General features: G+C 39.3%; 1 protein-coding gene across 2 annotated transcripts in view; it reads right to left on the bottom strand.

The window, feature by feature from the left end:
* Positions 1–5,029: 5,029 nt before the first annotated feature.
* The window catches only part of LOC138173094 (zinc finger protein 665-like), a 17,463-nt gene continuing 7,430 nt past the window's right edge, over positions 5,030–15,062 (bottom strand). The window contains exons 5-7 of one of the 2 annotated variants that reach the window (XM_069103030.1): positions 13,049–13,144; positions 8,165–10,172; positions 5,030–5,749 (exon numbers count right to left, since the gene is read on the bottom strand). In XM_069103030.1, the coding sequence (XP_068959131.1) occupies positions 8,176–10,172; positions 13,049–13,144 (2,093 nt within the window). In that variant the 3' untranslated portion in view covers positions 5,030–5,749; positions 8,165–8,175. The remainder of the gene's footprint in view (positions 5,750–8,164; positions 10,173–13,048; positions 13,145–15,062) is intronic. The other variant, XM_069103031.1, reaches the window with a different exon arrangement.

Raw genomic sequence — 15,062 nt, 5'->3', positions numbered from 1 at the left:
CTACCCACCTGGCCCAGTTCATCTCACATCTTCATCAAGTGGCCCTTGGCAGATGGTGATATAAAAACAAAAGGTATGAATAAAAATTTATTTTAAAATATAACAGTTCTTTACACCCTGGACTTTGCCTATCTTTCCAATCTTCTTACATGGTGCTCTCTACTATGAACTTTACAATCCTCCTGTTCTTCCCAAATGATGCTTCATCTGTCTTCTCTGTTGGCAATGGTTACCCCTCATAGCCAGAATGCCCTCCTTCCTCCCTTCTTAGAAACCTTACCTCCCTTCAAGACATAGCTCAATATTCCTACTACCCACTGCAGTTGCTGTCTCCCACAACTGTTAGTGTCTTTCCCCCTAAATTTAGAAGGGAAAATCTCTGATCTATTCATAGGTTTCATGTATGTTCCTTTTAATGTACATGTTGTCTCTCCAATTAGAATGCAAGCTCCTTGAAGGTAGAGGGCTTTTTGCTTTTTTATGCTTAATAAATGTATGTTAAGACAATGATGCAAAATTGGGAATTATAGGGACTTCTGATTAAAATGGCAATGTCAAAGATTGTATAAGAGCTGGGCTCTCTCACATATACTTTAGTGTGGGTCCAAAAAATATCCCAAAATGAGTAACAGGAAAGAAATCCAAAAAGAGACAAGAGTCAGTTCCTTCATCCAGCTCAGGACTGGGGGGAAGAAAAGACCCCAGAAACCTAAAAAGCTCTGCCCCCAGAGAAGCCTACAGAAGTCCATTGGTCCTCTGAGAAGAGAAAAAGCTGCAGGACTCTGTTCCCAAGGGGCAGAAATCCTGGCATACTCAGACAGGGAGCTCGGGGAGGATCAGAAGCCCACAACACTCTGATCACAGATGATGGGCTGGGAGCTGGAGACCTTTGATACCCCAGGGGAGCAAAAATCCATAGCACTCTGACTTCAGATGCTCCAGAGGGTCCTAAAGACCACAGTGCTCTGACCCCAGATAATCTGGGTGAACCTGAAACCTCCCAGCACTGAGAAAAGAAATGGTAAGGAGAATTAGTGGCAAGAGTCGAAGAAATAGAAGTTAGAATATAAAACAAGGTCTGACCATTCTATCACAAAATCCCAAACTGAGACTGAATATACAAGAAAATAGAAGAAAACACACCTGCCAAAATGAAAAGATAGTATGGCTGAAGAGCCACCCGACAAGTAAACCAGAGATAAAGTAACTTCACAACCACAAGCAGACCCTCAGAGAAAAAAATGTCTTGGCCAATAGGGCTAGAAGAAATTAACAGAGCAAAAGTGAAGTGAGAGATCTAGATGAAAGAATTAGAAAGTAAATAAATAGTTTAGGAGAGAAGGCAGAAAACCTTATCCAAGTAACAGACTTTCTGAAAATTAGAATTGAGGAATTATTTGTCTGCTGTAGAGCAATTTCAGCTGTATCCACAGGCTTTAGTATGTCTGAAAGCAAGCCTGCAGGCCACTTCCCGTACAGTCCCAAATCCTTCCCCCACAAGGACCTCTACGGCTCCTTTCTAACCCACCTTTATGTGATGTCTCCCTCCAATAAACTTAATTAACTGTACAAGAATAGAAACCATTCCTCAATTGATAAATAATCAAAGGATAGGTAGTTTTCTGAAGAAGAAATCAAAGCTATCACTAACCACACAAAAAAATGTCCTAAATCAAAGAAATGCCTATTAAAACCATACTGAGGTACCACTTTATACCCATCAAATAAACTAAGATCACAAAAAAAAGAATGACAAATGTTGGATGAGATTGTAAAAGAACACCAATACACTATTGGTGGAGTTGTGAACTAGTTCATCCACTCTGCAAAGCAATTTGGAACTATGTCCTGAAAGGTATTAAACTGTGAATACTCTTTGACCCAGGGATTCCACTATTATGTCTGTACTCCCAACAGATCAAAGAATGAAGAAAAGAACAAAAATATTGATTGAAGCTCTTATTGTAATGGCCAAGCATTGTAATCTGAGGACATAACCATCAACTGGAAAGTAATTGAGTAAGTTATGCTATATGAATGTGATGGAATACTATTGTGGTGTAAGAAGTAATGGAGTATGGCTTCAGAAAAAAAAATGGAAAGACTTGAATGAATTGATACAGAGTGAGTGAACAGACCGAAGAAAACAATTTATATAGTAACAGCAATACTGTGAAGATAATTAACTTTGAAAGACTTAGTAACTGATCAAAGAAAACTGATGAAGAATGCAATTCGAAGCAGGTTTTCTTCTATTTTTTTTCCTTGAACATGGCTAATATGGACATTTGTTTTGAAAGACTATGAACATTAGGGGTGGCTAGGTAGTGCAGTGAATAGAGTACCAACCATGGAGTCGAGAGGACCTGAATTCAAATCCAGCCTCAGACACTGAACACTTACTAGCCCTGTGACCTTGAGCAAGTCACTTAACCTTAATTGCCCTGCCTTCCCTTCTCCAAAAAAAAAATAACCAGAGACTATGTACATTTATCATAGAGAGAATTTGGGTCTGAAAATAAAACTGAATTTCTTTTTAAAGCTAATAAATGTGAAATTTTAAAGCTTTAAATGCAGAAACAAAAAACTGAGTTAGCAGATTAGACCAAATGTAACCCACAATGGAAATGTTCTCTAAAGAAGCATGAGAGTAACAGACTTGGAATATTAAAATACTGAAGTGCAGGCAAATCTGGTAGAAGAACAGCCAAAAAAACAAGGCTCAAAGAACACACAAGCATTCTACAAACCAAAGCAATCTGGAAGACAGGCTTCAGAGAGAAACATAAGGATCATTGATCACCCAGAAGAATATCACAAATGCAAAGGCCTGAGATGGGAGAACGATAAGAATCTTTATAGGATGAGAGAGATGAATAAGAAGAACCTCAGAGTAGAAGAGGGTGCTGAGTGACAGTGATAGAAGGAGGCTCGGGAATTGAAAGGGGGAGCCAAGATTATGCCTATTCCAGTGCCTTCCCCTCCTGGCCCTACATCAAAATCACTAAAGAAGGTAAAATCAGTTATGGAGAAAATGGCCAGGAATGCATTCTCTTCTAAACAGGTAAGGTTTCCATGAGTACAAGGTGATGGGAAGAGTGTACGACAGAAAGGTCTAAGACAAAGGGAAGTCTGTTAACAATAGAACAGGGCTTCAAGAGGGCACAGAGGAAAGGGAGAGCACAGCAAAGCTAAATGCTTGGGAGGCATAAGGCTGAGGTAGATAGGAATGGAAAAGCAGAAAACAGCAGCAGTGTGAGCTCTGCCAGCCAAAGACAAGGAAGCAGTGCCGTCGGCTGAGGGAACCACACCCAATGGCCTTGTAATGACAGAGTGGTGGCACAAGATCTTTCTCAAGCTCTGGAGAAGGTGTCTCATGTTTAATGCTTATTCTTTTACCTTGTTCCAGGATGGCAGGATGGGATGCATAGCCAGAAGATTCTCTATGTATGGAGTATGGTTGGCTTTTGACTGGGCCTGGTATTATAAGCCCTTTTCCTGGAAGAGGTCCTGATGGCAGAAAGCCTGGTGTCTGAAACTGGTCCTGAAGGCAAGGAACCTCAGACCTGGGCATTGATTGTTTTGGAGGGCAGTTCTGCTCTTTCTGTACTGCTTTTCTTATGTGGAATGGAGTAGGTAGAGTCTCAAGAAAGAGTAGGGAATAGGAATTGGAATATGACTCCAAACCCAGTTCCCTAAGTGGAAAAGAGGAGGAAGGGGTTGGGCCATCACTCTCATCAACTCTAAGGTGATGATAAGGGAGAGAACTGACTCAGAGTAGAATAGTAGTAGACATTGTTGGGTGAAGCTTAGAAATGGGGAACAGAGAATGGTATGAGCCATTTTATAATTATTGTGTGCTATGCTCCTAGCCCTATATCCAAAGGAGATCAAAAAAGTGGAAAGGATCCTTTATGTTTAATAATTATTTATAGTCTCTCTTTTTTGAGTAACAAAAAAAAATAGAAACTAAGGTGGTGCCTATCAATTGGGGAATTACTGAATACATTATGGCGCATGAATGTAAGTAACCGAACACTATTGAGCTGAAATAAAGAAAGAAATAAAACCCATCAGAGAAACCTGGGAAGATTTGCATAAATCGGTGTAGAATGAAGGGAGCCAAGAAGAAGAACAATTTATGCTGTAGTGCCAATACTATAAAAACCAACAAACTGGTGAAGTTGTGACGTGATCCAACCATTCTAGGAAGAAATTTAAAATTGTGTCTCCAAAAGTTACTAAAATGTGATGCCACTATGAAATCTATACCTCAAAGAGACAAGAAAAGAGGAAAAGGACTGACATTTACACAAATATTTATAGTAACTCTTTTGGCGGTGGTAAAGAATTGGAAACCGAGGGAGTGCTTATCAATTGTGAAATGACCGAACAAGATGTAGTATATGAAGGCAGTAGAATACTATTATACTGTAAGAAATGATGAAAGGGATGGATTCAGAAAAGCCTGGGAAGACTTCTATGTACTGATGCAAAATGGAAGTCAGCAGACCCAGAAAATAATTTATATAATAACAGTATTGTAAAGATAGTCACCTTTGTTCAGGCAGGACTAGCACCTCTGGTACGAGGTCTGCTGAGCCCTTCTCAGGTTTGCTTGTCCACCTGTGCTGTTCACTTGTCAGCCAGCTCTCACCTGTGGCTCCAAGAAGCCGTACAAAGTACAGCAGTCACATCCTAGTAGGAGGCAAGCTAAAACAAGCTGAGGGTAATTGATAGGCCTCAAACCTATTGCTGAGTTAGGGGATGTGAAGACTTTCCCTACTGGAATGGGCAGATGAGAACAATTTGTTCCTATGACCATGAAGGCAGTTAAAGCAGGCACTCTGGAATGCTTAGAGCTTGGTCAGGCATCAAAGATGCCAGGCTGTCACCAGCTGTTTTGACTTTTGTCTTGCCACTGGACTTAGATGACTCTGGAAAAGAATGAAGTTGACAATTTTGTGCAGCTTTCCCCATTTAAATCCAATTTACACGCAATTCAAGATATTACCCATGCAGAAATGGAATGAATAATGAGTTTAATCACCTTGATTTGCTTGAGTTCCCTTATTACTCAGGAGAGGCTGAAATAACCTGAGAATCAAAATCAGTCTGACAAAGCAATGATCTTTTGCAGTATTCACTGGGTGAACCCAGAATACGTCTGCTGTGCCAGCAACTACAGGGCTGCTGTGTATTGATTCATACCAACCCCAAATGGGCAGTTTGCCCAAACATCCTGGGTCTAGGCAATCCGCATTGCTTCTATTTTCCTGCCTTCCTTTGTTGTTAAACCATATAAACCATTCCCTAAATTCCCCAATTTTTAGAGCAGACAACCCAGGTTTATTGTTCCCCATGCACATGTGCTGTACTCACCCAGTAAACCCCTAAAACTCTTTCTGGGTTTTACACGTGAACTGTGTTCCCTCAACATTGTACCCCAATTAACCATTCTTCCACAATTAATCAACCATGATGTCATTGGTCCTCTCCAAAATGAAGGATGGACAACCATTGATCAGTACAATAACCAACCATAATTCCAAAAGGTTTATGATGAAAAATACCATCTATCTCCAGATAGAGAAATGATGGACTCAGAGTGAAGGTTAAAGCATATTTCTTCTTTCTTCTTTTTTTTCTCGGACATGACTAATGTGGTCCTTTGTTTTGCATGGTTATACATATTTGTAATGGGCTTTGCTTTTCTTGACTTCTCAATGGTTGGAAGGAAGGAAAGAATCTGGAACAGAAAGCAAAATAATTTTTTTTAACTTGAGAGACTTAAACTTTGATTCAAATAATGATCATTCATGATTCCAGAGAATTGATGAGGAGGAATGCTGCCCATCTGACGGGTGATGGTTTAATATGCAGGATGAGACACAGATTTTTGGAGATGGCCAATGTGGGAATGTGTTGGCTTTGCCATGATTATTTACTGTAAGGGTTTTATTTTTCTCTGTTTCCCCATGAGGGGGAGCAGTAAGAGAGAGGGAAAAAATAAATGTTTGATAATTGAAAAGATAAAATTTAACTTAAAAAGTTAAAAGGAAAAAAGCTAAATTAAGGACATGCTGATAAAGGTCGCTCCTCATTCATTACATCTTTAGGGATTTTTTTTTTTGAATGAAGAATTCTCTGATATTTAATGAAGGCTCCTGATTCTGGTTTCTCCTTTATTGATTATATTTATAGGATTTCTTTGTAGAATGGATTTCCTAATGATCAGTAAAATAGTTCCTCTTCTAGTTTTGTTTTGTTTTGTTTTAAAGCAGTTGGGGTTAAGTAACTTGACTGAGGTTACAGGGCCAGTTATTTTGGGTGGGTGTTAAGTATCTGAGGCCGGAAATGATCCCAGGTTCTCTGGACTCCAGGGCCAGTGCTCTTACTCACTGTGCCACCTAGCCACCCCCCTCTTCTAGTTTTTAAACTAGAAGACAAATCTGTGTACATTTAGTATACCACCAACTACACCCATTTTTTTTTTTTAAATAATTGACTCTGAAAGTGGGAACTAAACAAAAGTAAAGGTAGTTCTAGAACTGACGTCTACAAAGGTGATAGTTCCATTGTACTCTACCCTGATCAGATTTTCATGCTCAATTTTCATGCTCAATCCTGGGTGTCACAATTTAGGAAGGAGGTTGATAAACTGGAGAGTGTCCAGAAAAAGGCAACCAAGATAGTAAAGGGCTTTGAAAGCATACCATAAGAGGATCTCCTGAAGGAACTGAGAAGGATTTAGTAGGGAGACATGGCTGTCTTCAAGTACACAAAGGCCTGGTATTCCAAAGAGGGGAGCCTTCTTGGCCCTTGAGGACAGAATTAGTAACACTGGATAGAAGTAGAAAAGCAATTGCTATCAGAGCTATCTAAAAGTGGGATATACTACCTCAGGAACTAGTAGGCTTCCCTCACAGGAGGTATGCAAGCAAAGGCTGGATGACCATGTAGTATTTTTTTCAAAAAATCTATGCTGTATACAATGACCCACCACTATTCCAAAAGACTCATAATAAAACATGTTCTCCAACTACAGAGAGAACCGATGGATTCAAAGTGCTGATTGAAGCATTTTTTCCTTTTTTTCCCTTGTTTTTGGGCTTTTTTTAACATGGCTAATGTGAAATTTTATTTTGCATAACTATAAATATTTGTAATAGGTTTTGTTTTTCTTGCATTCTCATTAGTTAGGGGGAAAGGGTGGGGGGCAATTTGGAATTAAAAAAGTAAAAACAAATAAATAAAATTATTTCTAAAAATAGATATGTTGTATAATATAGTGAGGATTCAAGTCCAAGTATGACAGACTACTTGGTGTCTATGATCCCTTCAAACTGATATTCTGTGATCCAGACTGCAGTTAGCTAAGTGATCTTCACTAGCTCAGATTGACTGACTGATGCTATGGCTCTAGCCCAAGGCAATATAATTAATATAACCTGGAACTATCCAATCCAGAGCTAATTAGCTTACATGTCAAGAGATTTTCCTTTATAGACACTTTCCAAATTAAGAATAACCCAGGCATAGGCAAGAAAGTTATTTTAAGTCCCTACCTTCCATCTTCTTGTTCCTTGGCTCTAAAAGGTCATTAAAATGAACCAGATTCATATCAGATACCTAAAAGTTTTAGTAAACCAATTTTGAGATCTTGTAGTTTAGGTGCTACTTCAGATCCTAAACTTATGCTATCCAATTGTCACCAAATGCTAACTAATGTGTCCATCAGGGAAAGAGGATATAAAGACAGAGTTATAGTTCTCTCTTTAAAGTACCCAAAAACAATTTTAAAGTTTGTTATAAAATCTGAGAGCTTGACTCTAGAACTTAACAATTTACAAGTCTTTATGAAGCCTCTTCTATGTTATTATATCTCTGACAGTTAAATTCTAGAATTAAGTCTCTAATGGAGCATGAACTACAGGTTTTCCCATGGTCAATTATATTCATAGAGTTTTGCTTCAATATAAATTCTTTCATATTTCCTGAGGATGAGCACATGGTGAAGACTTTCAACATTTACTACATTTATAGGGATTCTCTCTGGCATGAATTCTCTGATATTCTTAAAATGTTCCTTCACACTAAACACACACGTGTGTGTACACACATACATGTGCACACACATGCACATGTGTGCGCGCACACACACCTTTCCCCAGATTATTCTATTTCACTTGGTTTTACACCAGTATGAGTTTTCTTGTGTGTGGTAAAGTTTTGCCTCTGCCTAAAGGTCTTTCCACAATCATCACATTCAAAAGGTTTTTCTCCAGTATGAATTCTTTGATGTTGCTTAAAGTTTCCACTCCGGTTGAAAGCTTTCCCACATTCACTACACTGAAAAGGTTTCTCTCCAGTATGAATTCTCTGATGCTTAGTCAGGTCTCCTCTCTGAATGAAAGCTTTCCCACATTCATTACATACAAAGGATTTCTCTCCAGTATGAATTCTTTGATGTTGAGTAAGGTGGTAATTATTGCTGAAGGCTTTCCCACATTCACTACATCGAAAGGGTTTCTCTCCAATATGAATTCTCTGATGGTCAATAAAGGATGCAATGTTGCTAAAGACCTCTCCACATTCAGTACATTCACGGGGTTTTTCTTGAGGATGAAGAATTCTCTGATGATTAATAAAGAATTTCCTTAAGCTAAAGTTTCTCCCACATTCATTACATCTAAAAGGTTTCTCTCGTGAATGAATTCCTTGATGTTCAGTAAGGTACTTCTTTCGACTGAAGGCTTTCCCACATTCATTACATTTATGAGGCTTCTCTTGAGAATGAATTTCCTGATGTTCAGTCAGGTACTTTCTCTGACTGAAAGCTTTCCCGCATTCGTGACACTGGAAAGGTTTCTCTCCAGTATGAATTTTCCTATGTTTATTAAGATCTCCTCTCTGGCTGAAAGCTTTCTCACAGTCATTACACTGAAAGGGTTTCTCTCCAGTGTGAATCCTGTGGTGTTGCATAAGAGATGAGCTGTGCCTGAAGTCTTTGCCACATTCATTACATTTATAGGGTTTCCCTCGAATATGATTTCTCTGATGCTCACTAAGACGAGAACTGTTACTGAAAGTTTGCCCACATTTCTTACAAACATAAGGCTTCTCTCGAGTATGAATACTTTGATGCCGAATTAGTTGGTGATTGTCGCTGAAGGCTTTACCACATTCATTACATTCAAAGGGCTTCTCTCCAATGTGGATTCTCTTATGTTTCTTAAGGTACTCCTGCTGGCTAAAGGCTTTTCCACATTCATTACATACATAAGGCTTCTCTCGAGTATGAATGCTTTGATGTCGGGTCAGGTGGTAATTATTGCTAAAAGTTTTTCCACATTCATTACATTCAAAAGGCTTCTCTCCAGTGTGGATTCGGACATGTTGCTTAAGGTATCCCCTCTGACTAAAAGCTTTTCCACATACATTACATCCAAAGGGCTTCTCACCAGTATGAATCCTTTGATGTAGAATAAGGGATGAATTGTTGCCAAAGGCTTTCCTACACTGATTACACTCAAAAGGTTTCAGTCCAGTATGAATTATCTTATGTGTATTAAGGTTTCCCTTCTGGCTAAAAGCTTTCCCACATTCATTACATTTATAGGGTTTCTCTCCAGTATGAATTCTTTGATGTACAGTAAGACATGAATTGTTGCTAAAGACTTTTCCACATTCATTACATTTATGGGGTTTCTCTCCAGAATGTATTCTATGGTACTGAATAAGGTCTGAATGGTAACTGAAGGGCTTTCTGCACTTATCATATTTAGAAAGTTTCTTTCCCAAGGAGAGTTTACTATATTTACTTGGTTCTGAAAACTGTTCAAAGCTTTTTTCAATTGCATATTGATGGAGACTTTTTCTCATTGGACCTGTCTGTTGTGGAAGAATTGACACTAGATTGAACTTTCCTCCAAAGTCATGAACACTCAACTCATTAAAAGGTTTTCTGTGAGTGACTGTTGATCGCCAATGCTGTCTCTCTGTACCACTCTTTTGCCTGGTTAACTTGACATCACAATCCCAAATTTCTTCAAACTTGGGATGCCAGGGAACATCTTTTGTGAATCTCTTCTTGGATGACTCTCTCATAGAAATACCCTCCTTTGGAATCAGCTTCTTGGTTTCATATCTTGTCTTCTGAGTAAAGGAATCTAGAAGAAGGAAAAAATTGTTGAAATGCACTGATCTCTGAACTTAGAGGAAAATAAGTTATTTTATAAGATCTAGATTCCATGGGGTGGCTAGGTGGCACAGTGAATAGAACACCAGCCCCGGAATCAAGAGGACCTGAGTTCAAATCTGGCCTCAGACACTAATACTTATAGCCATGTGACCTTGAGCAAGTCACTTAACCCCAATTGCCCTGCCTTCCCCCCTCCAAAAAGCAAAAAAAAAAAAAAAAGATCTAGATTCCATTTCTCCTGAAATAGAATGATGTTTGTTCAAATACCACTTTCTACATAACGTCTTTCCTGGTCCTACCAGCTAGTGCCTTCCCCACCAAAATTGCCTTTTTAAAAAAAAATTAAATATATTATTTTTTTCTAATTACACATACAAAAAAACAATTTTTAATATTCATTTAAAATTTTTTTGAATTTCAAATTGTTTCCCTCCCTTTCTCCCTTTCTCCATCATTGAGAAGGCAAAAAAAATTGATATAGGTTATACATGTGCAGTCATGTAAAACATATTTCCATATTCATCATATTGTGAAAGAAAACAAATTTTTAAAGTAAAGTGAAAATTGGTATGCTTTGATCTGCATTCAAACTCCCTCAGTTCTTTCTCTGGATGACAGCAGCATTTTTCACATAGGCCCTTCAGAATTGTCTTGGATCACTGTATTGCTGAGAATAGCTAAGTCATTCACAACTGATCATCACACAAAATTGCCATTACTATGTACAATGTTTTCTTGGTTCTTCTCACTTCACTTTGCATCAGTTCATGTAAGTTCAGGTTTTTCTGAGAGCGTCCTACTCATTTCCTATAGCATAATAATATTCTATCAAAATCACATACCACATAGTGCAGTCCTTCCACAGTTGATGGGAATTCCCAATTTTCTGCTTCCACAAAAAGAGCAACTATAAATATTTTTGTACATCTATGTCTTTCTCCTTCCTTTTTTAATTTCTTTGGGAAAAGACCTAGTAGTGGTATTGCTGGATCAAAGGGTATTCCACTTTTATGGTTCTACAGGCATAGTTCCAAACTACTCTCCAGAATGGCTGGATCAGTTCACCAACTACCACCAAAGGATTAGTGTTCCAATTTTCCCATGTCCCCTTCAACATTTGTCATTTTCCTTTTCTATCATATTAACCAATCTGATAGGTGTGAGTTGTTTTAATTTGCATTTCTCTAATCAATAGTGATTTAGAGCATATTTTTATATGACTATAGACAGCTTTGATTCCTTCATCTGAAAACTGCCTATTCATATCCTTTCACCATTGGGGAATGACTTATATTCTTATTAATTTGACTCAGTTCTCTATATATTCGAGAAATGAGGCATTTATCAGAGAAATTTACCATAAAAAATTTTCCCCAGTTTTCTGCTTTTCTTTTAACATTGGCTTCATTGGTTTTATGTGTACCTTGTGTCTTTTTTGTATGGGATATGCTAGTTTATGTGAATGTGTCTCCTCCATCAGAATGTAGGTTTTTTGAGGGCAAAAACTGTTTGACTTTTGTCTTTGTAACCCCAGAACCTAACATAGTTTGGCACATGTTTATTATCTGATAAATGCTTGTTGATTAATTTTTAAAAACACGTAACAAAGAATTGTCAGTTTGGAAAAGATAGAATAAACATTTTCAAGGGGAAATTGAAGATAAAGACAGGTTAGAATATAGAAACAGAGCAACTATCTAGGACTAAATACATAACACTCCATAGTATAGAAAGAATTTATTTATATCATCAAAGAACCATCACAGGCAATCTTTTGTAAAATATTTGCATATTGAGAAATAGGAAACAGGTTATGGAAACTACAGATCAGTAAACCTGAAGCTATCTGTAACAAAATTCAGGAAACTATTATAAAATAGATATTTTGTGAGGCCTTTGAGGAGGAAAAAGCATGAATTCAATAGGAACACATTGGCAAAACTAAGCTTTATGGATAAGATTTCTGAACCGATAGATGAAGGGGTGTCAAAGGCAGCCAATATCTGAAGTTTGGCAAACTATTGGCATACTTTTTCTCCTTGGCCTGATGCAGATCTCTGTCCCCATTCATCTAGATTACTGCAAAAACCTCCAACGTGGCCTCCCTGACTCAAGTCTCTACCTTCTCCCATCTGTCTCCCCAAAGGGATCTACTTACAGGAACAGGCCTGGACAGACTTTTGAAGGAAAAGGACAGACTTTTTGATTCCAAGAAGCAGGGGTGACTAGAGAATACCTTACATATTATGGGCCCCGGGAAGGCAGGGCAGGGCAAAGTTGCAGACAAGTGATTGAGTTTCAGGTGTGAAGAAGACCATTGTGTTCAGGTGGGAGAGTGATGGATAATGGGGCTGGAAATCTAGATTGAGGCCGGGGTGAAGGGCTTTAAAGGCCAAAAAGACGTTTCTATTTTATACAAGGTAAAGTTCCAAATAGCATGATAACTGGTTTTCCATGTAAATGATTTCCTATGTAATCATATGAATTTTCTTCTATATCTGGGAAGGGGATCCTTCAGAGGTGTCACCAGACAGCCAAAGGCATCTGTGCCACAGAAAAGGTCAAGAACCTGTGCTCTCAAGGGAAGAGGGAGCCACTTATGAGGGATCCCGTAGAGGGAAGTCTTGTTCCAGTAGGAGTTAGACCAAAGGGCTTCTGATTGCTTCTTCCAACTTTGATCATCTGTAAATCTGCTCAGGTGGTAGCAGTAGGGTCAGGGGGAAAAGAAGCAATGACTCCTCCTCTGAAACTGGGGGAAAATGGAACTGGAGAGATACCAGGAATGCCCTTGGCCAAAGCATGACTGACTGAAGGACTCCCTTCTGCTGGTCTTCCATTACTTACCTAGAAGAGTGCATCTTGGGATGTCTTCCTCTGGGAGCCACGGGGCTCCACCACTCTCCAACTGGGAAATCACATCTGGTTTGGAAACAGGAAGCCCTGCTCATGGGAAATAAACAGGAAGCCCTGAAGACAGAGCGCCATCCCAGTGCCTTCCCTCCGGTCATTATCTCCTATTTTTCTTGTACATCATTGGCTTTCCTATATATTTGTTTGTGTGTTGTCCACACCATCAGATTGTGAGCTCCTTGAGGGCAGGGATCCTCTTTTACCTCTTTTTGTTTACCTGGGGCTCGGCAGGATGCAGCACATAGTAGGTGCTTAATAAATGTTTACTGAATCAAGTTCTTTTGATTACGGAAAAGGTAGCATGCTAAGAAGTCCCAGGGAGTGGTAATAAAGGCTTTCTGAAGAACACCCTACATTTTGTTTTTAGGAAGTACAGGGAATGGATCACAGGGTGAATGGAGGTTCAAATCAAACTATCTATTTTGGTCCAACCCCAGCTAATATGAACCTCTCATATCTCTAGGATCTATATTCAAATAATCAATCAATCAACAAACACCATTTAGAAGCCACTGTGTGGCACCATACAAAGCACTAAGGATACAAAGATAGGCCCTGCCCTCAGGGAGCTTACATTCTATAGGGGGAGACAACAAGTAGATTTATAAGCACATGCAAAAAAATACAAGATAATCTAGGGGGAGAGGCAGTAGGAGCTGGAGAGGGCCACAAAAGGATTCCCACAGGAGATGGCATATGAATTGGTCTTTGAAGGAAATGATCTAGAGATACTAATAGACAGAGGTGAGCAGAAAAGTACATTCCAGGCACAGGGGACAGACCGAACAAAGGCATGGAGATGGGCTACAGGGTACTACTGTGCCTGGGGAACACCCGGGGGCCAATCTGGCTGGTCCACAGAATGCACAAAGGGGGACGCTGAAACTTGGGAGAGAACCTTTCACTTGGCAATGCAGTTCAACCACCATTTTTTACAAGCCTATTACATATGTGCCAGGTACTACAATGGGCTCTGGAAATAAAAAGACAAAATGAAAATGGAGCATCAGTATCCCTGGTACTAAGAAAAGAAAGAATTTGTCCACTGGAAGAATATCCCTGTACAGCAAACTAAACCGGACCCAAGTCTTCCAACATCCTGGAGACTTTAGTTAGACTGCTACTATCCGGAGAGAAATAGACTCCATGCATTTTAATGGAGGCTAAGAAAGATTCAATGAAAATGGAAAAATCTTTGACCTACTGTCAAAGAATCCTCAAAGCTAGAGACTAAGACAGGGGGATTAACATTGTAAGAGCAAGTCCTGAAAATTACAACTTCTATGTTGCCTCCTGGCAGTTCTGTGTGTGTGTCTGTATGTCTGTCTGTCTGTCTCTGTGTCTCTGTCTGTGTCTGTCTGTCTCTGTGTGTGTCTCTGTGTCTCTGTCTATGTGTGTGTGTCTGTCTGTCTGTCTCCGTGTCTCTGTGTGTATCTCTCTCTCTATCTCTCTCTCTCTCCCTTCATCTCCTCCTCCTACCTTCCCTGCTTCCTTCGAGCCTCAGCTGAAGTCTCACCTTCTACCAGAAGGCTTTTCCAGAAAGTGTTTTACATGACCACACTTGCTTATTTTGTTTTTCTTGCCATTTCAATGAATGGAGGAGAGGGTAAGAGAAGGGAGAAAATTTGGAACTGAAGATAAAAAAATGATAAGATCTCTGTGCTTTAAAATAAATACGTATAGATAGTTGTTTTAAAAAAGAAAACAAAAACTTTCCCTAGCCTCCCTAATCTTAGTGCCTTCTCTGCCTTCTTTCTGAAACCAGCCCCAGTTTCTCCTGGGCATCCCTTGTCTGCGCACAGCTGCTGGCACGTGGTCTCCCCCATCAGGCTGTGCACTCCCTGAGAGCAGGGACTTTCTGTGTATTCCCATTACTCAGCACAGTGCCTGGCACATAGTAAATGCTTCTTGACTTTACTAATAGTTCCAAAATAGTTTCACGAAGCTC

The sequence above is a fragment of the Petaurus breviceps genome, unplaced genomic scaffold (genome assembly GCF_028583685.1).
Source record: "Petaurus breviceps papuanus isolate PSGF00001 unplaced genomic scaffold, PetGlider_PUasm1.0 563, whole genome shotgun sequence".
Lineage (NCBI taxonomy): Eukaryota > Metazoa > Chordata > Mammalia > Diprotodontia > Petauridae > Petaurus > Petaurus breviceps.
The sequence above is the reverse complement of the archived record's forward strand: the minus strand, read 5'-3'. Positions and strand labels throughout refer to the sequence as shown.